Consider the following 25,293-nt stretch of genomic DNA (forward strand, 5'->3'; position numbering starts at 1 on the left):
GTTCGCTGGTATGCGCAAAATTTATTAGGTGAGAAACAACACTCTACTACAGTACTACTGCCCATCCAACCGTATGGATTTTGCTCATGTGTCCTAAATAGAAACTGGTCGCGGAAGTAGCTCAAAGTGCTGTCCATTTTTTTTTATTGATTATTATTCTCTTCTTGAAGATAACATTTCAACTGGGCCTTACCCTTTATTACACAGACAACTAGGCATGTTCATTTCGTTGTGATCTTGTGAGGCATTTCTGAATATATTATCACCGTCATGTTATTTTCATTGATGTTGGAGTGCTGGTGGCTTACATTACAGGAAATTGACTAAATTATTGACTTTGACATTACGTAACATAGTTGACATTTAATAGGATCTTTTTTTTTTTGTCATATCTTTAATAACCCCAGAAGAGATTAAATTAATATTATCATATCATATTTTATTTTGAATCAATAAATATTAATGATTAATTATAATTTTTTTTGTTAGCGGAAGAATAAACTCACAACCTTCTCCTCCACATGATTGTTTCCATTACTTTCACCGTGAACCGTTCCCAAATTTTAGCATTATGAGACTTATAATACCATATGGCATCTAATGTCACTTATTATAAATTAATTAGGCACAAAGTAGTAGCTGAAGCAAAGTTCCCCAGGCTACATTATCTTCAAGATGCTCCATGTTTCAACCAAAATAGAAATAATAAAAGGCAAGTAGCTAGACCATGGCATGGTTCCCTATGCATGTATTAAACACACACTTGGAAATTCAAGGGTTGAGTGTGCAAGTTAGACCCAGAGTAGTGGCTTTCAGCTCCATTAGAGACCTGGGAACAGATTATGCGTCACCCCATCTGTTTGATCACAGTCAATAGACCGTGTCACCACGTTATTGACGTCATTAGTTTTTTCTAGTGCCTCAATCTGCAGCAGGCGAAAACTATTATTGATAGAAATTAGAATGTCTATATCTACATTAGTTTTATTAGAATGAAGAGTATGTTCAGTGTTATAATCTATAAATTGCTGCTCGAATGGGCTCACCAGTTAACTAACTGGTCCGGTAAATAGTTTAAACTTTAAATTAATATAGGATAACGACTTAAATAAGTTTTAGAAAGTATTTAACGTAAATTTTAGCCTAAGATTCCTGTAATGTTTTTTTATACAGCAGAATGTATAAGATTCGTCTAGTGTTTTTTGGTGTATAATGACAGTAATGAGAATAAATCTAAAGTCTTTGTATATCTACCCCCAACCTCCACCACTAGGCCAACCCTAGTGATCTTATAACTTTAAGTGGTATTGAAATATAACTTTAAGTGCATGGCTTTGTATACATTTTGACCTGTTTCTCCAAAAGCTCATTTTATTTCTCAATATATGTTCCAGTTTGAAGCAGCAAAAAGTGATAAAAAAAAAATGGCCGTTAACAAACCATAATTGAACTTTGATCCACTAATGATCATTCTTAATCTAATTTGATATTCAGACAAAAAGTAAACAGTAAAATTATGTAATTGCATATGAATGTGTGGAAATAACTTCACATTATCTGGTATATAGTTTAGAATTTCTAGTTATAATTTGTCTCTAATAAAGTGGAATGTAAATTATACAAATTGCAAAGTATCTAGTATGTGATTGTGAATATCTTGAAACTTTAGTGTCATGTGTCTGGTTAGTTAGTTAGCACCATCAGTTTAATATATATGTTCGTACTTAAATGTGAATAAATTTCAATTGCCATACTCAAGATGAGGAATTGAAATATCCTACATCTAAAATTTGAGGCGTTGTGCATAGCACCGACATATATGTGCTCGTATGATGAATGATGATTAGTTCTATCCAATTTAGTCAACCTAGCAACTTAATTTTTCCTTAGTTTTTATAGTCTAGATTAAAGAAGGGGAGGAGGGTGGGGGTGGTGATCCATCGATATAAATGGTTATCAAACACACAAAATCAAGAAAGTCTCACCAATTGCATACCTTTTTCTTAAGATTCACTACAGATTCCATCATCAATCGCATCTGCATAAAAAACTTCTGCATTAGAACAGTCTTAATGTAAAAAGCTGGAGATAATGAGAACAACTGCATCCTAAATTGGAATTTTAAAATTTGTTACCCTGGTCCCAATTGCCATAAGTCATAAGGGAAATCTTCATCAGATAAACTTCAGTAGTTCAAGAGAGAATGGGTTTTCTAAAATAGACCATTAGTTATACTTGACAGCAAAAAGAACTTTGGCAAACGGTTAAACCACAAATTGAGCTTGCAACAGAATGGCGATACTAGTAATGTCATGTATCACTATATAGTTGTGTGAGATGTATATCTTACACAAACAGGATGATGTACAAACACTATCACTAGAATTGAAGAGATCTTCATAGTATAAACATTTCACGCCCAGAATAATTAATTCTAAAATGGTAGAGATTTGAACAGAGGAAAGAACCAAATTAAGCAGTTGAGAAATACCAAAATTTATTTTGATATATATCTCAAACACGGCACTAGAGCAAAGCCTTTTGTCCTTGAAGTAAAGGTAAATAATAAGCTCACCTTATTTTGTAAAAAAAAAAAATGTTTTTGTTAAGAAGAAGGCGGTCTAAAATCTGTTTGGGAAGAAGTTAGGTAAAAGTGCAGCCGAAGTGGCCTGGGAAGAATTAAGCTTTGGATAAAGTAGTCCCCTCCGGTATTTGGTGCCATCAGAGTTGAAAATATAGGACAAAGTTAAATACTCAACTTTCATTCAAGTATGAAGAATGCAGTGGAAGAGTTGAAAACTTGACCACTAGTTATAGTTCAAACAGGCTTTGATACCTTGCTAAGAAATCTACTCACCTCACAGCTTAAACTGTCATATAAAGCTATTGCATGCCCGCGCAAAGTTTGCTGCCAGAGTTGGTAAGACCCCGGCAAAAACTGATTCTATAAATCTACAACCTGGCTTGAAGATTATTTCCTTGACTCTAGGGATACAAATCATATGTCTCCAGTTAGCAAAACAACCAAAATTCTAAACAGATAAACACGCAACATCCGGACACAAGATTGAATGAGGCTCGGTAAGTGTGTTTATATCCTCGAGAACAAAGCTTTCTATTATTGATTAGAGCAAAGCCATGCTCTTAAAACTTTCTTTAAAGTTTAAGAGGGTAGTTAGCAAAGTTAACAAAAAGTTAATTTTGTGTACAATACATATTTTGATGGGGAAACTGCAGTTGATAGAATCCTTCAATAATTTGACTCCTTCAGTATCCAAGAAAAGGATTGTTGTTCAAGAAAAAAGTACATTCATACATATTGTCCATAGAGGTATATATAGATGCAGACTTTGCCGAGTTAGTTGTAAATAAAAGGTCCTCCTCTGGATATTGCATGTTTCTGGGAGGAAACTAGTAACATGGAGGAGCAAGCAAGAAGCAAAACGTAGTTGCTCGGTTTAGTACATAAACAAAATTTCAAGCTATGACATACAATATGTGTGAGAGGTAATGGAAGAAAATTATTGTTGATGACCTCAAAATAAAATAGGAAGGACTTATGAGGTTGTTTTGTGATAACAGTTCAGTTATTAGTATGGCCCATAATCCTTCCTCCTTTAAATATCCCTACAGGACATTTTCATTGAAGAATGTTCAAAATTCAAATTATAAGTTTGCTATCTAAAGTGCTTTTTTCGTTCAAAGAAACCCAGAGCATAAAGAAGAAATAATTGCATCACATTCCTTGAACAATAGCTTTTTTTATTTTCATTGTCAAAGCTGAGTGATGTATAGTTTACGCTTAATAAACTGAAGTTCGTTCACTGAATAGAGTGTAAAACCTTTGCTGATCTGATTCGCGAAAGAGCAGCATGAGTCAGTTTCTCTAGTTCCATAAGGTCAGACACACTCAGATGCTCAAGTTCAGAAACACCGAAGTGCCTGCAATGAAATTTAGATCAGTGATTCGTTCATACCTTAGCGTTGCAGGAGACAAATGCAAAGGATCACCTTTTGATCATTTGAGAAAACGCTGAACCAGACCAGATATCTGCAATTTCAAAGCATAGTTCCTGCGACTAAATAATAATAATAATAACAATATTAATCTCGACAGTGATCTATTTTTCCAAGCGACAGTTCTACATTTTGCATTTGCTTCAAATAATTCCCCTAAAACAACAATACAACAATATTTTATGTATCACTTTCTCTTGCTCACCCACATTTTAGACAAGGAAATTAAAATACAAGCTCGGTGCACAACATAGCATATTTTCATTTGAAAAGAAAGAGAAAAAAAAATATAAAAAAACTGAGAGAAAAGCAACAAACAACTTGGATATGCAAGTTTGTGTCTTCACTCTTCAGTGTATGGACAACTTTACCTTTATTGTAACATTAAGAACTATGTCTATAACATCGACACCCCTAGCTTTCATATTGAAATTCTCCTACTTTATTGTTTTAGTCCCCATGTAGCCGCTATCTAGAATTCTATATGATTCATCCTTGTTAGTTGTTACCTTGCAACTGTTACGAGACATTTCAGTTCATATATGTTTACAGTGATAACTTTCTAGATGTTCTTATGGCAGCTACGGTTATATTTTCATTCTTTATATTGTATGAGAAGTGCAATATATTTAGCATAGATATGACAAGTTCCGTACCTTTGTGTCAGTACCGCTCGCTCCTAAATGATCCCAATATTGCTGCACGACCTCGGCCAAACTGAGAACATTAAATTCACGGAATTTTCATTCCAATATTTTTTTGTTGATGAGAATTTTTATTCCAATATTGAAATAACTAAACAACAAAAATGCATGATATTTGATAGACATTGGTCCAAGCAGCTTAACAGGTCTTTTTTTCGTAATACTATTGTGTTTGGATTAACTTACAATTATGCCAATATCGATTCTAGCCAAAATCAAGTTAAAGCCAAGCAGCAAATAGTTGCTTCAACTTTTTCAATTTTTCACGGTGATTTTGAGGTTCAAAATTGTTTCTAGGAGGTATTCAAACACACTAGTAGTTAAAAAATTATTGTTAGTGTGCGTACAGAAACGAGATGAATGAAAATAATAAACTTAAGGGGAGGGGAGGTTATCCCATTTCATTGCAATGGACAAGCTTCAGCAATTGTTTACCCAGGAAGACTATACACCTAGTCCTTTCAGGAATTGGTTTTAGTTCATATTAGCTAAAACAACCTCATAAACAATAAAATGATTGTTTAGTAGAAGTATTAGAAAGAAAATTAGGGTTAATCATATTGGTGTTATATTAGTAGTTTTAATGGTCAATCATATTATTATTAGAACGAGAGTGACTCTTCAACTCTTCATCCTAGTATTAAGAAGTAACAATGCACCTTAGTATTTTTCCACCACTTTCACTAAATTCATGTCTTTTCATGGAATTATACATCAATCTTCTCATGCTTACATTCCTCAACAAAATGAAGTTGTTGAATGGAAAAATAGACATTTGATAGAGATAACTCCCACCTTGTTGATCGTAATGTTTTCACTCATTTTTGGGGAGATGTTGTTATCTTTGCTTGCTTTCTTATTAATCGTATGTCATCTTCTGTTTTGCAAAATCAAATTCCTCATTCCATTCTTTTTACTGATCGACATCTATATTTACTTCCTCCATGCATTTTTGGTGTATTTGTTTTGTCCATAACCAAATCTCTGGATGTGAAAAATTGTTTGAAAAATCACTCAAATGTTGCTCAAGGGGAATCCACTATAGTTTGTAAACTTCACCACTCTCTTTATGGCTTGAAACAATCTTCTTGTGCTTGGTTTGGACGGTTTAGCACAATTATTCAAGAATTTGGCATGTCTTGATGTGATTTTGATCATACAGTCTTTTATAGACTTATCTCCCAAGGAAGATGTATCTATCTATTAATTTAAGTTGATGATATCATCATAGTCAGGGATGACTAGGATGACATTGAAAAGTTGAAGAGTCACTTTCAAATCAAGGACTTAGGTTTACTCAAGCCTGAGGGGTGTGTTAGAATATCTTGGCAATCATCAAAAGGAGGGGATCAATTACACAAAGACTTTTGCAGCCGTTATAAAATTGGGAACGGTTCGCACAGTGTTAGCCGTAGCGACCAAACGAGCTTGGGAATTACATTAGATGGATATGCACAATGCATTTTTACACGGGGACCTTGAGGAGGTTGTGTACATAAAGCCGCCTCTTGGATTTCTTCCTCAGCAATATGGCATGATGTGTAAACTCAACAAGTCCTTATATGGACTCAAACAGGCGCCTCGTTGTTGGTTTGTCAAGCTGTCCGCTTCACTAAAACACTATGGATTTCGGCAATCTCTGTCTGATTATTCTCTTTTCGTCTTGCAAAGACCGGGGATATATATATTGTAGTGTTAGTGTATGTTGATGACCTAATCATTTCGGGAGATAATCATGAAGCTATCACCAAATTTAAAGCCTATTTACACAATTGGTTTCACTTGAAAGACTTGGGGATCCTCAAATATTTCTTGGGTGTTGAAGTGGCGCAATCTTCCACGGGTATCTTTCTTTGTCAACGCAAATATGCTTTGGACATTATAGCTGAAGCTGGACTTCTGGGAGCTAAGCCATCAAATGTACCAATTGAATAGAATCATCGTCTGGCACTTGCAGCAGACTTGCCTTTTCCTCATCCGGATCAGTATAGGCGGTTAGTAGGTCGTCTCATTTACCTCTGTTTTATTATACCCTTAGCTTTCATATTGTGTGCATGTGTTGTCTCAATTTATGCAGACACCTAAAGAGGCCCATTGGGAGGTTGCTCTCCGTGTTGTTCAATATCTGAAAGGGAACCTAGGACAGGATGTTTTGTTGCGTAAGGATTGTGACCTGCAACTATCTGGTTGGTGTGACTCTGATTGGGCAGGATGCCCTTTAACTCGAAGGTCTCTTATCGGATGATTTGCTCTACTTGGATCTTCTCAATTTCATGGAAAACTAAGAAACAACAAAAAGTATCTCGCTCCTCTGCTGAGGCTGAGTATCAATCCATGACAGTTGTAACAGAAGAATTGAAATGGTTAAAATGTTTTCTCCATAGTCTTGGTATCTCTTATTCTCAGCCTATGCGACTTCATTGTGACAGTCAAGCATCGCTTCATATTGTCAAGAACCCGATTTTTCATGAGCTCACCAAGCACATCGAAGTGGATTGTCACTTCATTCGCGACGAGTATCTCACTAACAATATTGCACCTACTTATGTTTCTGTAAATGCACAATTAACTGATATTATTACTAAGACTCTTGGTCCCACTCAGTTCACCTGTTGTGCAAGTTGGAGATATGTAATTTACATGCTCCAACTTGAGGGGGGCAATGATATCATGATGAGATAACAGGAGATAACAGAATCTGTGTGAAATTATGTGTGATTATTATATTATCTCATATTATTAGTCTGTGATCATGTAAATCAATTTATTTTTAGTCTAAATGTAATCTTAGGAGTTTTATTTGGAGAATCAATCTGTATAGCTCAATCTTAAGAGATTTTGTTATAACTCTTTTGTATGTATTTATGCCTTAGCAAAGCATGAAATATAGGACATAATTATTCTGTCATAGAATCCTTTAAGTTGGGTCCTAGCTAGGCTTCCATAACAAAACTCATATTAAAGATGTACTGCACATAAAATCATTTTTGTATTTTTACTTGAACGATTTAAGCTTTGGAAATAATTGGCTCTTCACATGGCATCACTGTGTTTCTTTTCTATACATGACCACGAGTCAAAGTTTCGGAATTGCACCAATTATCTAAATAGAAGTTAAAATATGTTAGATATTAAACCATTCATACATTTTTATTTATCAATTAACCCTTCTGCCACTCCCCTGGATATGGTACAAGGTATGAAATGGTGGCACCTGTACCCTGACCATGCAGTTGATATGAAGGTTTTTGATACTTGTCCAAACACCCACACTGTCAGGATGAACGCTATTTTTGAGTCTGATTCAGTTTTTCATTTTCCAAACATATTTCTCAAGATTTCTGGATCTCATATTAAAGATGCTTTTAATGAATTTGGTTAAGTTTGAGCCTTTACTATAATATTTAATTTTCATTGGACGCCTTTTTACTATGATCCTTTGCTCGTGGCTACCTAATATTAGAAACAATTTTTCTGATTGTGAATCATTTATATGATAATTTATTTCTTAGGTTATTCAACGTGTTAATTTAATTAACAAGTTGAAAACTCAGTTGTAAGCCTAAATTTGTAGATGACTGCTAATTAGAATATAAGTAATTGTATTAAGTTGGAGTTGTACCCTAATTATATGATACTGATAACTAATTTAGATAATTAATAGTAATAATTAGTATCTACATAATATTGTTGATATCTTAAATGAATTTGATGTTAGTGTGTCAACCTTTTCTTGATAGCCTTTAACTTGTATAAATATTGTTTATTACAACTGACAGACTAAGACCTTAGGGAAGTAAAGCTTAAAATCAAGAGGGATATAAACTTCCATTTATAATCCAATTTTTCTATTTCACTACTATGCCAAAATGAGACACGCACTCAATATGCTCACTCAGACACATAAGATTATAAGATTGAAGGTTTCTCATTTTTGTCATAGCTCCATGATCACTAGCTACTTTAAGAAATTCTAAAGCTACCTTCCATGTTTGAACATGTTATTGTAAAAGCCTACACTAATGAGTGTACTCTCAATATCATTTTACATATAATGAAAGTAGATAACCGGAAAGAGTAGCCTATAATAAAAATACCAAACCCTTAAGTCGGCATAAGGAAAAAAAAGGAAGCAAAGCTACATTGGGAAGGAACAACTAACTTCAACAAAACAAGTAGAGCAAAAAATAAATTTTGGATATTAAACCACCAAGGCGGTTAGACAGTAAAAACACATGGTGAGTAAGACTACAAGGAGGCATTGAGATTGAATGACAGTTTTTTTTTTATATTTATACTATCGACAAAATATATATTATTATTTTTTAGATTTAAGAATTTTATTTAACCTAAGAATAAATAATATAGGTAGTAATAATATAAAGAGTTTTATAGTATACAATTACAAATCATTGTATATAATTATAACGGAGTTATATGTTTTTTTGTCAAAAAATAACCGAGTTATATGTTTGAGACAAAATTTGCCATTAATTGATCAAGTAAAACATGAAAGAAAAAGAACATTAGCAATATAAATATAAATATATGACACAAAATAGATAACAAGATGTAACTAATAAACTATATAGATTTGATTATCACCATTTTCAGTCTTATATCCATTAATTATCATTTTTACTAAGGCTTTTCGCAAAAGGTAAAAAGTGAGAGCTAGACAAATGAAAGCGATTGAACATTTTTTAGCATATCGCTTCAGCTTGGTTGAGACAAATGTGAGAAACGTGCGTATTATATCAAATCAACTTCCACTAGTGCAGAGAGCAGAGACCACAAACTTATCCATATCTAAGGCTCCGAAAACCGTGACAAATTTGACACGACTCTGCTAGCTAATGGATACTACTTTTGCAGTTTGCACTAGTTAATCAAATCATTCATTTCTATTTTTAGTTTCCAACCAACCAAAAGCAAGCACACAGCAAAGCAAACAAATCCAAGTACAGGAAAGGCATAAAACGGAATTAATTTCATGTGCGACGTGACGCGATGCAAAGAACTTGGACACATATAAGCTCAAGTGTACGGAACGGAAATCATCGATCAAGGTACTACTCTATACGGTACTGTACGGTTTGCGAGTACCTGTCACCGTTGCAGAGCTCGTAGAGCTTTCCGGTGCTGGAGAAGATGAGCAGCGCCACCTTCGCATCGCAGAGAATGGATAGCTCGCGAGCTTTCTTCATCAATCCATTGCGCCTCTTGGAGAATGTTATCTGCCGAGTGCTTTTGTTCTCGATTCGCTTTATCTCCACCTTCTTCTTCCCCATTCTTCTTCGCGCCGAAACCCTAGCTAGCTTCTTTTTCTATTCGGATTTCTCTCTTTACTATCTCCGACCTTCTACTATTATCTCTCTCTCTCTCTCTCTCTGTTCTGTTACAGCACTTAGCAGCGAGAAAGAAAATACTGTCCTTATAAGCATAGGCTTAGCGTGCTGATTCCTGATTCGACACGTGCCGAATGACCAGATTGCGATTCAAGTTAATAATTTATTTTCTTTTCATTTTTTAAATATTTTGTTTTATTTTATTGTACAACAAGTAAAAAGAAGTCAAAGCCACATGCCCACATGGTGTCGTGCGGTACAATTTTGTAAAACGTAATTAATGTAATAATAACATCTCTTTATATCAATTTATTTTAGATTTTAGAAATTAACGTGTATACTTTACCGTCATCCAATTATTCATATAATTATTACCTAATAATGTAAAAAATTTATATTCACAATCTATTGAAATTAAAATCTTTATTTTAGATAATATTATTTTAATAATTAAAATTTATTAATAATAAATTTTCAAAATATGCATTCAATACCTATTTAATTACTAGTTTATTTTATACAAAAACTAATTTAATTTAAAATTTCGAAAAAATGATCCTCCTCGTGCATTTGTATTTATTACTGAAAATCCATATCGATAACATAAGTGAAGTCCATTTAAAAATAAGTAGGCTGAATCTAGCTAACGTGTCAAAACTCAAAACACTAATTATAATTAATTAACTTTAGATTCACTGAGGTCACTGGCACGTGTTTCAGCCATTCAGGCCAACAAGTGGTGCTGCAAACATTATTACTAGTACTAGTGGCAGTATTCTTGTTCGTATCCGAAGGAAAAAAAAAAAGTATTTCTGTTCGTATTCCCACGTAAGGATAGAATCATCAGGGCTGTTTACGGATTAAATTGTATCAGTTTGAAGAGAAAAAATATTTAATTTAATTATTTTGATTTAGTTAATTTTTATTTAAACGTTTAAATTTTTAATTTAATTTTAAATAATTTAGATTAGATTGATTTTTAGTTCTAATTTTATTTTTAATTTTAAATAAAATTTAAGATATATGATAAATGTAATACAAAATAATTTAAAATATCAAGTATTTTATTTATACACCATTATATAACTTATAATATAACATTTATCCATCTTAACTTAAATAATTAGTAAAAATATTTTAATTAAATAATTTTTCATAAATAGATATAAGTTATATATATATATATATATATATATATATATATGATAGTTTTATAAATATATAAGAAACAAAAATAGAAATAAGATATATTATAAATTTATGAATAAAAATATATACATATTTATGAGTTTGATTTTGATCGGTTTTCAATTTTTTAATTTATTTGATTTTTGATTTTTTGGATCGATTTTTTTTGTTTATATTGAATTTGATCTATTTATGAGCATCCCTAGATATAATTAGTCTAATGTAAAAAAAAAATACAAAGGTAAAAGAAATGTTAAATTAGCATTGTTAATAGAGAGCATTAACAGGTAATTTGGTGAATAAGTAAAAAGCAGGTAATTCATTCGTATATTAGTATCATCCTAAATGGAAATTAACGTCCATTCTATATTGAGTAGAAAGATTTTTCTTTTTTAGAAAGTAATAAATAACTGATAAAAAAAGAAAGAGAAGATAAATTAGATAAAAATAGAATGGAAAGAAGAAAAAAAAGGTAGATGTTTATAATTTGTCTATCAATACCCTTATTAAAAGGGAAGAAACAGTAACCGAAGCAAAGAAGTGCAGTTTTATGAAAGAGCACACACAAACAACACTGCTTAACTTTGTTCCTACTTCATACACGGTAGACTAGACACTTACAGCTTCATTACATCCAAAGCCATTTTCTTCCTTCTTTTTTGTTGTTTTTTTTTTCGTTTTCAAATAAAATTGGAACGGCAAATGTGGTGCAGTGGATCTTATGCAGGAAACGCCCACTATGGTAGCCATCCTGCCATGTAATTGCTCATGCTTGGGCCTGCTGTCACCACTGATACTGGATCAGGCTGATACCTGCACTTGAACAAAATCATTATTAAAAAAAATTGGAATCTAAAAAACTTTGGCCAAAAATGAAAATGAATTCTAATACCATTATAGTTATGCTAATCAAATCAACCATCTCATGTGACCTCACATCTTTACTAATCATATTTACACCAAATTTGTCATTGATGCATTTATCTACCTTACTAGTGAATTAACCATATTTTTGGGGTGAATAGTGAATTAACCATTTGATACAGTTTACAAGAGTAATTAACAGTTGTCAACTGTAAAGTGATCAATGATTGAGTCAATTAGCAGTGAGTGCATACCCAATTTGTAACGTTGGCTCACACTCCATTTGTTGAAAGAGGGCTTCACCATGAGTTTGAGCTGGATTCCTGCCATATCCCATCTCTTCAACTCCGGGATTCAGTTGGAGTGGATTTATTTGATACCCTTCCAACTGCTACACAGCAGACAAAAACATTTATACCCATCAATTTTCGATATCACAACATCAGTCGTATCTTATAGCAATGTTTTGGTCTTGCATAATTCTTATCCTTGGTAATTTAACTTAATTATATGAACCATATACTTTGTGGGATGATGCATATTTACATATATAGGTTGATGAATTCTAAGTTTCTAACTTACCCTTTGTCTGAGAGACCTGTTAGCCTCACTTAGCAAGTGCTCCTACACAAGTGACATATATAAATTGGTGAGCAAAGTCAGGTATTGCAGAAGATGGTAAACGGGGGCAAAGGAAAGTAAAATTGTTTTCATGCATACCTTGCGTTGAAGATCAGAGAGCTGATCCAGCATGAACTGGGTCTGTAAAGGAAACAAACTTAACAAAATAAATTACATATACTACATTTTTACTTCGAAATTACACATTTTGAGATTGATATATCTATAATTAGAATTATGTAACCGAGTTTCTCTTCACTAATCAATAGAGAAAGAACAGTAATTTCCTTGTTAGTTAATTATCCCTTTCCATTTTAATGGTAATAATGTGCCCCCAATACTCGTATTTCCATTTCTTGTATTACTCAGAGCATTAAATGAGCTTTGACCATATAGACATAGGGATAGTTCAAGATTGGGCTCGTAATATGTTCCTAGATCAATAATTTCATATCGTAATTGGCAAAAGTTGGAAACTTGAGTACCCTTGTTGATCTTATTTGCTTCAAGGACGAATCTAGCTGCCTTTCAAGAGACTCCAGCTCTTTGCTGCTTAAAGGGCCAAGATCTTCTCCCATAAGGTTCCTGGGAGGGTAAAATTAGTTAAATACAACATTGAGATGGGTATTTATTTTCCACACTCTTATTATTACATCTTGGACTTTTATAGCATTTCAAAAAATTTATTTCAAAATATAAATTTATAAATTAGAATAAATTTTTTGGAATGCAAATTGAGTTGCAGGATAACAGTGGAATTGTGGGATACAATAACCACTTCGATGATATATAGAATCAACCAATAATTATGAGCCATATTATTAAAAGGCGCAATAGGGCATCCGTACCTCTGGGACCGTTGTAGGGACTCATAACGTGCCTTCAGCTTCAAGTACTCCTGTTGACTGCTTAACTCCTAGAGTCGTGGTAGCAAAATCAAACTTTATATATATAGTTAAAGGAACAAACTATATAATTAAATTAAGGAACATATATATATATATATGTATATCGATTCTTTTGATGTTTTTCCTTAGTGACCTGGACAACTTCATTCAGTTCGGGTATTATTCTACTTGCACACTCTAGCCACGCGCAAACCTCTCAGCCATGATAAACGGTTGGATAAAATATGTTTAAAGTCTTTGAAACATTATTAAATTTAGTTTTTAATTTTCTAAATAATAATTAGTTTTATTAGTTATAAATTTTAACTTTTAAAAAAAAGCATTATTACTTATTGATATTCTGACATATATATCTAACATGTTGCATTATGTGTCATCTCAAAATGATCTTTAACTTAATGTAAATAGATAAAAACTAGTTAATAATACTAATAATTAATATTTGTGAATAAAAAAAATTAACATGAATAGATATATATCACTCGATGGTGACATTTTTTTTTGAGGGATCAATGGTAACATTTAGAGACTTCTAAAAAAAATTATGAGAATTAAAACTAATATAAAATTAAAAGACTAATTACAATTAAATTTAATCATATATATAGTTACTAAAAATATTTGTATAATTCATAGCCAATAATAAAAAAAGCTTTTATAAAACATATATGCTAACATTCATATTCTAAGCTTATCGTCTAAATTTTGTTTATTGGCATTGCTCTAATGCATTTAGTAATCCAAGTTCTACTTCATTTATCTTTTTTCTAGGTTGAGGAATACCGAAAAAATTCAGCGTATTAAAGTTTGCAAAGTCGTTGAGCTGAGTAGAAAATACTAGAGTAAACAGGCATGGAATACACAAAAATTAAGGAACGGTTCTTTCACACGAGTTGAGGAAAAATTTAACCATAAGAATAAAAGATTTAATGGATTCAATTAAACAACTGACGTCGCAAATGATTGTTATTGTTAAATAGGGTTGTGTTACAATAATACTATAAGCATATTTGCAACAAATAAAATTATGCTTAAACACGTACTGGTATATTAGCATTTCAGATTAAAAAAATGTATTTATGAAATTATGCTGATATAAGTAACTAAAACATGATAATGACGGGATGACGTGAATATATAAACATGCAAACACAAGTTTAGAACACAATTCATGAACATACACACTAAATTACGTTAATTTGAAATCAGTGATAACATAAGACACGTACGTAAATTAGATATACTAGTAATAACATAAGGCAAATTAAATCCACCCTCAAATTAAATTTTATTTTTCTACTTTTCCTCTCTATGCAAATAGATTTCAACACATAATACATTCAAATAAATGGGATCTGCTATAAAGTGTTTTACTAGTATTTCGTCAGGCTATAATTGGAGGCTCACCTTAAAAGCCCTTATATATGAAGGACATGGGCACCATATGCATGAATTTAGGAACTAGATCAAATCTATGTAATCAAATTGAAACTGTGTAAGTTATGAAACCTGATTTCCTGTATAAAACTAGGCAAGTGTATGGTGCTCGATATTCCAATATGATGATCCAAAAATCCTTCCAATTTCTCTGTTCGCCATACCTACCTCAATTACTAGATACTTTTTAGCCATTGCACTAAACGGGCCCAGATGACATACAATCAAAAATTCTTGTGTGGGAAACTATTTTTGGAGCAAATATGACATACAATCAGTCTAACTGCTCCAAAAATATATCTGACGAAACCGAAAACAATGAAATAATCTACTTTTTACTTTCTTTTTGCTTTGCAAAGTTACATAATGCAGCTTGCTATCACTGTAAGCTTTAAGTTGTTTAGGCATTAGACCAGAATTACAAAGAAGTGCTTGGTTTTTTTTTTTATGTATATGCTTTTGTTAATTTTTAAAAATATCACTTTTAAAATTTATGTGTCCTAGTTTGATATTTTTTTCTATTTTATTTTATTCATAAAACCAAAGCTCAATCACATTGATCCAGTGGATCCATATATATTGTGGATCTCACTTACTTTTTTAACATTATATCAACCAACAGTATATTAAGCAATTTAATATTTTTATAATTATTAAGAGTGTATTAACTGAAATAAGAAAAGAAGTCAAAGCAAACACATTGTATTTTGAACTTTTCTTCAAGAATCATACAATAAGCTAAATTAATTATACTGTATATTATGATAGTAGCTTTTCATGAACAATATTAAGCTTTATTTATAAAAAAAAAACTTTTTTTTTTCAAATCCCTGGATTATGAATTTGTAGTTGCGTTAGGTTATTAGTTAAACGTTTTACAGCACAACAAATTCAATTATATCAGTCAATGAATAAAAAAAAAACATAACTTATGTTTGTTAAAGAAAAAAATTACGATTTCAGTATATTTTTTTTTTATCTCCTTGAAACTATTTTTCAAGCTAGAACTATAAGGTGATTTTACTGCATTTGCCTGTTGTTTATATAACCAACAAGATAAACCTCTGATCAACCACGACACACTCCATATGTCGGCAATGCTAAATGTAATATAAAACAGTTATACCCCACATTAAGAATGATTATAGATTTATAGTAAAAAGTTGCAGGAGCCCCGATCCTTTGTAAGTAAAACAAAAATAGAAATGGATGAGGTAAAAAATCAGCCATCAAATTAGGAAAATTAAATGGGCAAAAAATGCATTTAAATACGATATAGATGGGACTATTCACCATTACCAAGGCTTCCCGTGTAGACACATTAGCCTCAGGCGCACCATAGTTACATTTCTGGTACCTCTCTAGCGTTTTGAGCATGCTGCACGTTTTGAGAAAAAATATATATTTGTATAATTAGATGTCAGAAGTGCTTAGTACTTACAAAATGATCCAAGATAATAAATTGATTAAAACTACATTCTAGAAATATAAATTATTGCTCAGTATCATTAATCAAGGAAAAATTATCCCATTTCTGAAAACATCTTTTTGCTTCAATTATGCTTTAAGTCCAACATCAACAAGAAAAGGGGCACACATATTTTCCAAGCGAAGAACAGGAACAACTTAAGTTAGAAATGAAAATAATTATGAGAAGAAACCCCATTTAGAAGCTAGGAATGGGAATGCTCCTTAAATATAGGACAAACCATAAGAGTTGCAGAAAATTGGTAAACGAGTTGGAGTGGAAAATCTTAGGACAAGTAAGTAATGTTTTAGTTTTAGGGCTACTATATCGAAAATCATCACATGACATCAACCTTTGAATTTTTTGACCAGGACCAAAGAAGGTCACCGGTGACAGAATTTAAGGGACCAATCCTTTATTTAGATGAGAAGAAAGAAAACAAGATGTAAGGAAAAACACACTTAAACTGGAGAAATTTTTTTAAGTTTTTTTATTCTATAAGTTTTTATTTTTGAATAAAAATGAAACAAAAATAAATTTTTAAATTCTCTTTCCTTGTTTTTTTTCTCTCTCCGTTCAAAGATAAAATTGTTTACACAACATTTTATAATACTATATTTTTCTCTATTAAATCAATTATTTTATCTCATAATTTTCTTATTTTCTCTTCTTATCTGTCTTTATTCTGTATTTGTACAAACTAATTATATTAATACAATTTCCCAATTATTGATGTTAATACAAATTACAAACAAATTGTACAAAAAGATAGTGTTGGATTAGTTTGACAATGAGACATGAGACTGTTTTTCGTTGATAAACGGGATAACATTCGGCCATCAAAATGAGTCAATTACAACAGTTATAGAAAAGAAAACTGGTGTCCTATGAATATAGGTGAGAGGTAAGATCATTTGTATGGAGTGTCACCTTTTAAACCCAGAAGAAAAAGGACGGAACATACTAAGTTACTAACAGAATTTTCGGTACAATAATCAGATCTGAGACGACCAGAGTTGCTTCCACAAACAAAATATACGAATTGAATCTTCGGAAGACGCAAATTAATTAACTATTTGAAACGCCAAACCAATTAACAGAAAGTGTCTGTCTATGCAGACAGGAATAATGAGGTGATTGAAAAACATGAATTTGGTGCTGATTTAACAAAAGGTCTCTATCATGAAAAACGTTCATCAAATGAAAAAAAAATATCTTCTGTCAGTAGTAAGTAGTAACATGGAGAAATAAATTAAGCAAACGATTGACTCCAAAGTGAAGAAAACCCCATCTTGCTCTTTGGTCATGATTGTGGATCGAAAACAAACAAGCCCCAGTTAATTAAGTATAAATTGAAGGGATTGACCAAAATAGAAAAGCACGCAAGCTAAGGCAAAACATAAAATAAATATTAAAAAGCTTTAAATGGGAGAATTAAAAATAGAACACTACAGAGAACGATAGATGATGAGAGGTGCAAGAGGAAAAAAAATAAATAGAAATAAAAAGAAACCCTAGGCCCCAGAGAGATGTGGATGAGATGAGACATAAAATATTTTTGTTTAGAAAAGGGGGCGTATTTATTTGACAGTGAATAAGAGATGAGTTACGTTGTTGGAGCGATTTTGAACATTGAAACCAAAAGCAGACTAGGAGCTAAAACTCCAAATGGAACAAAATAGTAATTGATTTATATGCTTCTTTTACACAACACCCTAATTACACCGAAAAGAGGCCTGATCCGAGACTCCAAAATTACTTTTGGGAAACGCTTTTGAACCAGATCTGTTTGACGGAGCAGAAAAACGGCAATCTCAAATGCTGGGTTTTGCACCAAAAGAAGGAAAGAAAGAAAGAAAGAAAGAGAAAGCTCAAGACTCACCTAAAAGCAATTTAAAATGAAAAAAAAAAAAGAAAGAACAAAAATAGAGTGGATACAATATAACAGTGATCCTCTTTTGCTTAATTTATTTTATGTATATATGTCTGTCTGAATGTTCGGGTTAAACGCGTTTCCAGTTGCAGATCTAACAGCAATGCGTTTGCAGAAACCCTCAACCTGCTAAAAACGCAAAGACATTTCACCGAAACGGAAAAACCCGAACAGTGGAAATTGAAAAATCCACTTTTCTTTTTCGTGTTTTCTCAAACAAAAACAAAAAAAAAAGCTGGGGAAACGCCAGCTGGCTGAAAACAAACAGCAAATATCAAACGGGGAGAGATTTGAAGATCTTTAAAGGCAAAAATAATAAGAAAGAGGGTTTTATTTATTTTTTTGTTATTTCGTTTTTTCGTGTAATTTGTTAACATTTTGGTGAATATATATCTATATATATATACCTTGAACTGCTGCAGAACTCGTACAGTTTTCCTCTATTGGAGAAGATGATGAGAGCAACCTCGGCATCACAAAGAACGGAAAGCTCGTAAGCTTTCTTCAAAAGCCCGTTCCTTCGTTTTGCAAAGGTCACTTGCCTGTTGATCTTGTTCTCAATTCTCTTCAACTCCACTCTTCCTCTTCCCATTTCTCTCTCTCTCTCTTACACACTCTAATGTCCAATAAAGGGAAAAACTAAAAATAAAAATTGGAATAAACCAAACCCTGTGAATATTTTCGTGGTCCGCTCGCTACTGCGTGTATGTCTTGTACACGCATATATATATATATTTATATAGCCACGAGAGATGGTGTCAATGAGCTTACATTAAAAATGTATACAATAAAAGGGGAATATTATATATTATGATTTGTATAATTATTATTATTTGTGTGAATGTGAGCAAAACCATCTTTATCAATGCCCTAATGCAAACTCCAAAATCAAAACCCCTTGTACCTGTCTTTTTCTTCCCTGCTATCACCCTCTGGTGTGTTTAACACACTGCTAACTCCATGACAATGACACGCCTAAGGAAATCAAAAGTTTCGTTTTGTAAGTGGGGAAGGCATTTTCTGCGAGCTAGCTACACGTAAAGTGGACCTAATTTTAATTAAGACTAAGGATATACTTATAATAATTTTTTTATAATTTATATTTGTTTTCTATCACATCACTGGCTTTATCTATTTATTTTTCTTTTTTATTCTCATCTTTATCTAAATTAAAATGTAAAATTTTATGTATGAGTACCATTATCAAATTTTGAAAGCAAACTAAATTTTTTTTTTTTTATCGGCAAAATAAAATTTATTAACCTTGGGTATAGGGGTATCACAACCTATACACATAGTATAATGTCAGTGCCTTCAGTCCTACTACCAAATTTTATTCTATTCTATAAACATATTTTCATTGTCGATTCAATCTCTTTAATTTTATCAAATTTTCAATTGAGTTTTATCTTCCTCTCATCCACATTTTTTTGCTGGGGTTAAAGAGACTAAATTAATGTTATTAATTTGAAGTATAAAAATTAACTAATTCGTTAAATTAATTCATAAGAGGAGAGTGGGATTGCATTGGAGGGTAGCAAGAAAGCCATTGAAAGAAAACGCAGCAGCGATCATTTGTATAAAGTATAAACTACTTCCTACGTACTATATGTATGAAGTGCCATTCTAACATTTTTTCTTCTTCTAAATTTTATATTGTGTTATAGTATGAAAATAAAAATTACTCACTAGATTTGGCCTAGTGATGGGATTTGAATAGTTTGTACAAGATGAAGGTTTAAACTTTGTTGTTGACATTATACATAGAAAAATACAAGAAAAAAATTATTATCATCTTAAACTCTGTTCTTTTAAAAAAAAAAAAAAGCAGTAGTGTTAAATAACTGTTTTTAAGAGATGAATAGTAATTACAAATAATTATAAGAAAATTATTTTACTAATCATTACTTTGAGAACAATGATTAAGAAATCAATAAATAAAAAATATAAAGAAATAACTATTTAACTTTTTTTATTCATGCGTTTCAATTTTTTTTAAGATTACAATATTATAGTCCGTGAATACACATTTTCCTTTTGTGAATAAAGGAAGTAAACATTGGTAGGGAACCAAGAAGTCTAAAGCAGTTTGCTTGTTTGCCTTAAATTTTTCTTTAGCTCGAAGGCATGTGAAATGAATATTTCATTGTGAGTAATTATGAGATTTTCTTCCAATTAAGGCACCAAAGATGTAAAAAAATGAAATAGTTTATTTTTGTTTAATCAGTATTAGAGTTGCTTTTAATTTGATTTTTCCTGACTGAATGCTAACAACTTTTGCTAATAATAGTTTTCATATGAATTGGCGTTGAAAGTTAAATCTTCAGATTTAATTCACGCATTATTATTATTATTATTATAAGAATTGGATTAGATAAAAGAATGGTTAAATTTATTATTATTTTGTTAGGCTTATACCTTTACATATAATATTATTATTAATTTGCAGTAGGAAACAATATTCTATAATAAGAATGATTATTAAAATATGAAATAAGAACTTTTCAAAATCTGAAATTATGCAGCCACGCTGGGCGAGTAGTATCTCGCTGAGCAAGCAGTGCGCATTACAAACAAAGCTTCTTGTTGGGCAAGTCTAACTCGTAGGCCGAGTCCTCCAGAACTGACTTCCCCAATAAGCGTTTATTTCAAGTCATTTGCTTAACGATGATTTGTTGCTCAAGGTGGCACATATAAGTCACAAAGAATACATTCTCCTCCCTTTTCCTATTCTTAGGTAGAAACTCCATGAAAAGCATGAATCCATGAAGGGACTTCTAAACCATTGTAGAGGAAGTGTTTGTGAACAAGGTAATAAAGGCTCTTAAAAATCTATCGATTTCTTCATGGCTTTCTTCCTTGATAATCCATTCATGAAGAGAGATATTCACTTGCAAGCACTTCTCACACTGTTTTAGTGCTCTCTCTTCAACTTTAAGTGTCTTTCCTTCATCCTTTTCTCTTGAATTATGCTCTTGGTCAAGACTTTGCTCATGTGCTTTGATCTCTATTAAATTTTCTTCCCTTATGGCCAGAAAAGACCTTTAATCAATTTGTTGTGCTAGCTTCCCAACTTGAACTTTTAGATTTATAATTGACTTTTCATTAACTTAAAAGCTAGCTTGGGAAACTTCAATGAATTGAATCAGCACATTTTCAAGATTGGAGAGTCGTCTATCTTCTTCTGGTTGATGATGAGGGTCTGAGTCTTGCTCCCTAAAATTTCCCTCAAACTAGAGATTACAATGGCCAGTTGAATGTTTTGCTCCATAGAGAACATTAAAAGTTTGCCAAACATTGACCCTCAACTGCTTGAATTCAAGTTGCTCAGACAACTTCTCTAGTTGATTACTAAGAAGTCTTTGTTGCGTGAGCATAATACTCCAAGAATCCTTTATGTATCAATCTAGAGTTCCTAAAAGATTCTACTTTGCATACATGAACTCCAAAGAAACATGAAGGACTAGAGTACCAAGGGTAAGACAAGATAACAACTTAAAAGGAATTAATGAGTGAAAAATAAAAGAGTGAAAGAATAAAGAATCAATGCTTAGAATATGAAAATAACACAAATTGCCTAATACAAGAAACAAGTCCCCGACAACGGTGCCAATTTTCTTGTTGAATCCATAGCAAGCGTATCAAAGTATTGTGCAAATAATATAAAATGGAAAGTCTAAGTATTGTATCCACATGGACTTGTTTGCATCAAGCTATTTGTGCAAATTCAACAACTACGCAATGGATAATTTGGATTTTTTTTTAAGATGATTAAAAACAATATATGAAAATAGAACAAATAAAAAGTGAGCAAAAACACAAACAGTTGGTGGGCAATAGGATTCAAATGCAAATTAAATGAAGTGTTGGGGATTTAGATACAGTAAGCTAACAATCTTAGTAGTTATAAAAGTTTATTTATCCAATGTTCATTTTAATCCTACCTTAACCTACTATAGTGCTCTAATAATGATATCTCATGTAAGAGTGCCTAAGTTACTTAATTCAACTCCTAATCCTTTAACAGGTCAAGTTAAACCACTAGGATTCAAGAACAAAGGTTTATCAAGGTTAACAAATGTTATTCTATCCCTAGACATAATACCCATTGGATAATATTTTCAAATCTTAGTCAAAAAGCATTTCCCAATGTTAGTTTAACTATGAAACATGTTCATATGGTTGATCACTAGTGATACTAACAAACATCATCTATCCCTAGATGAGACATTCATTAAATGTTATATTCAAAACTCAATTGTCAAGCATTTTCCAATGACAATAAAAACAAAGAATTGAATCTAAGGTAATCAATCGTAAAACAAACAATAAAAATGGAAAGAAGTAATAACACATGAATAAACACCGAATAAATATGAAGATTAGCTACAAAGAGTAAACTTAGTACACCAATCCCTCACCAATGAATAAACTAGCTTCTCATCGTCATGAGAGGCCTCAAAGTTACAAATGAAAGGGAGAAAATGAAGGGAAATGGAAAATGGAGCTAGATGGAAGCTTCGGTCACCGCACAACCTTAGGTTTATGCCCCTTCTTTTGCAATCCCAAGAGAATGTCTTTTTATATTGGGCTCAAGGTCTTTATCTTGTCATTTCAGAGTACAGTTTATTTGTTGGGCAAGACCAACTCTTTGGACAAGTTCTTTACGAATTCTAAAAGACACCTTAGATGTGAATTCTTCGACGATTAAAATTCTGAATGTTTTTTCTCCACTTAGTGGTCCTTACTCGCTAGTCAAGTTTTTCCTCATTAGACAAGTTCTTATGATGACTTAGCATTTCTTATTCACTCTTGAACAGCCATGTGACATTGTATATACAATTACTATCCCTAGATGAGTATAGCTCGTTGGGCAAGACATAGTGAATGACATCTTCAATTGGTGCTTCAAAGCCTTGAAGAAGAAAAAAGAGTAGAAACTAAGAGAAAATAATTAAAATTTTATTTATAATCTAAGATTCTATAAAATTCTATTTTCTAATTAAATTGAGACTAAACCAAAACAAAAATTTAAAAAAAGTAAATAATTATTAAGTTATTTGTAATTCAAATGAACGTATGCACAATAATTATTAATTATTTATGGATTATTCATTGGTACGACATATTTGTTATCAATGGATAATCTATCATAAATTATTAACATGTTTTTTGAAACAACAGAATTACTACCAAAATTTTATCCGTTGAAAATTCATATTTAGCGATGGATTTGTGTGCTTACCAACGAATTTTGGTTATCGGTACGTAATTAGACTTTTTCTCGTATGAGTCAAGTTTGAGTTTGGGAATCAGGAATTGAAAATTATTTGTATTCTCAAATTTACTTTTTTCCCTCCATTTAAATTTCGGAAGAAAAAAAATCTAGAACTAATTATACTCCTGCACTCTGATATTCAATAAAATTACACTTAGTATTATTTTCTTTTTCGCATTACTTTTGATTTCTCTTTATCTACATAACTGCTTGAAATATTCAGGGGTGTTTGCGTTAATTAATGGAAAAGGTATACATATGTTTGTTATGGTATTATGTAAATTGAGGAAAGTTTGTGAGTGGAGTAAAAAACAAAAGGATACTGAGTGAAATCTTAAATTAACTTCAAGAGGTGCGAGGAAAATATGTCCAAAAATTTAATCTCAAATTGATTAAACTGAGATTTTTTAAAATTAAAGTTGAGGTGAAATAGAATATAGATGAGGTACTCAAAGTTAAACATTTTTTGGTCATGTCAAAGATAAATAATTACAAATTTACAGCATACCTTTTTTTTTCTCTTTTCTATAATAAAATGTGGTAGCATAATGTTTTTTGATAAAACACATAAAATTAAAGAGAAGATAAAATGGTTTACAAAATGACATATTATAAATGATTCATTAAAACCAATTATGCTTAAACTATGCATATTCTTTTTCAAGTTATACTGACTTTATAAGATTAACTTTCTTAAACATGGAACAACATATTTGGATTCTTTTCACAAATAACGTCTCAAGAACTTCAACCTTTTTCATTATGCAAGCTTGTCATTCGTCAACCCTTTCATACAAGTTTCGGGGTTCTTTTGCCATTGTTTCTTTCTAAGTTTGAATGGAGATCGAAATACAAGTCTGACACGTCTGTCATGTAGTGATTGACATTATCTCTCTGCTTTACCAACATCTTGAACTATATATATCTTGGGGTTATTCAGAAGAAATAAAAGTTGAACAACTTCTTTTGTTTAGTTGTAAACTCGTAATGCATTTTTATTTGAATAATTAGTCTTAAATATGATTTTGTTCTTTCATATTTTTTTAGTTCATGATAAATTAATAAATTTTATATTTGTTTCTTGATAAAAAAAATTATTTATAATTAGTCAGGATTAAAATAAAATTTATTTATTTATCATGAAAGAAATACAAAATTTATTTATTTATTAGAAACTAAAACAAATATCAAAGACCAAAAATAACATTATTATTTTATTAGAAACTCAACACAAAATAAAATTTATTTATGAATCATTTTTCTAGGATATGTCCCTTATATAATTAATCCAAATTGAATTTTGGGATAAAAAATATGTGTAAGCCTTACCGTTATTTTTTTGTGAGAAAGAGAGCTCTAATGAAGTTAATTCTCTTTATTCTCTCTTGAATTTTTAAGGTTACAAGATGTTTTCATTTACCAAGTATTTTTTTTCTTCTTTTCTTAATTTCTTTCTTTCTTTTTGAGGGGATGGAGTGGGACTTTCAATTTTTTTCACCATTTTTTTTTTTTTGTCTAGTCTTCTCT

At 31.5% G+C, this 25,293-nt stretch overlaps 2 protein-coding genes across 5 annotated transcripts; both read right to left on the reverse strand.

Moving 5' to 3' along the window:
• Window positions 1-513: 513 nt before the first annotated feature.
• LOC114421627 (protein MADS AFFECTING FLOWERING 5-like) lies at window positions 514-10,140 on the reverse strand. The gene is made up of 6 exons (XM_028387665.1): window positions 9,828-10,140; window positions 4,674-4,734; window positions 4,012-4,079; window positions 3,843-3,942; window positions 1,997-2,038; window positions 514-926 (listed from the first exon to the last, which is right to left on the reverse strand). Exons 1-6 carry the CDS (start codon window positions 10,010-10,012, stop codon window positions 822-824), a joined length of 561 nt encoding a protein of 186 aa, XP_028243466.1. The 5' UTR covers window positions 10,013-10,140; the 3' UTR covers window positions 514-821.
• A 1,567-nt stretch (window positions 10,141-11,707) lies between these two features.
• On the reverse strand, window positions 11,708-19,208 carry LOC114423162 (MADS-box transcription factor 1-like). 4 transcript variants are annotated; one of them, XM_028389792.1, is made up of 8 exons: window positions 18,896-19,208; window positions 16,381-16,465; window positions 13,591-13,658; window positions 13,228-13,327; window positions 12,842-12,883; window positions 12,704-12,745; window positions 12,376-12,509; window positions 11,708-12,070 (listed from the first exon to the last, which is right to left on the reverse strand). In XM_028389792.1, exons 1-8 carry the CDS (start codon window positions 19,078-19,080, stop codon window positions 11,995-11,997), a joined length of 732 nt encoding a protein of 243 aa, XP_028245593.1. In that variant the 5' UTR covers window positions 19,081-19,208; the 3' UTR covers window positions 11,708-11,994. The 4 variants fall into 4 exon arrangements, with proteins under 4 accessions (XP_028245593.1, XP_028245592.1, XP_028245595.1 ...); XM_028389791.1 differs by having other exon boundaries at window positions 12,376-12,512; XM_028389794.1 differs by having other exon boundaries at window positions 16,387-16,465; window positions 18,896-19,207.
• Between the last annotated feature and the right edge of the window lie 6,085 nt (window positions 19,209-25,293).

The sequence above is a fragment of the Glycine soja genome, chromosome 8, assembly GCF_004193775.1.
Source record: "Glycine soja cultivar W05 chromosome 8, ASM419377v2, whole genome shotgun sequence".
In the NCBI taxonomy this organism is placed as follows: domain Eukaryota; kingdom Viridiplantae; phylum Streptophyta; class Magnoliopsida; order Fabales; family Fabaceae; genus Glycine; species Glycine soja.

Excerpts from the sequence above, each read along its gene's own strand:
- LOC114421627 (XM_028387665.1), bottom strand. The coding sequence starts at position 10,012 with ATGGGGAAGAAGAAGGTGGAGATAAAGCGAATCGAGAACAAAAGCACT. Across the intron at positions 4,735-9,827 it reads GAGCTCTGCAACGGTGACAG|TTTGGCCGAGGTCGTGCAGC; the intron begins GTACTCGCAAAC and ends TAATGTTCTCAG. Across the intron at positions 927-1,996 it reads TAGTGAATCTTAAGAAAAAG|ATTGAGGCACTAGAAAAAAC; the intron begins GTATGCAATTGG and ends CGCCTGCTGCAG.
- LOC114423162 (XM_028389791.1), bottom strand. The coding sequence starts at position 19,080 with ATGGGAAGAGGAAGAGTGGAGTTGAAGAGAATTGAGAACAAGATCAAC. Across the intron at positions 12,884-13,227 it reads AGCAAATAAGATCAACAAGG|ACCCAGTTCATGCTGGATCA; the intron begins GTACTCAAGTTT and ends TTTCCTTTACAG. Across the intron at positions 12,746-12,841 it reads TCTCTGATCTTCAACGCAAG|GAGCACTTGCTAAGTGAGGC; the intron begins GTATGCATGAAA and ends TCACTTGTGTAG.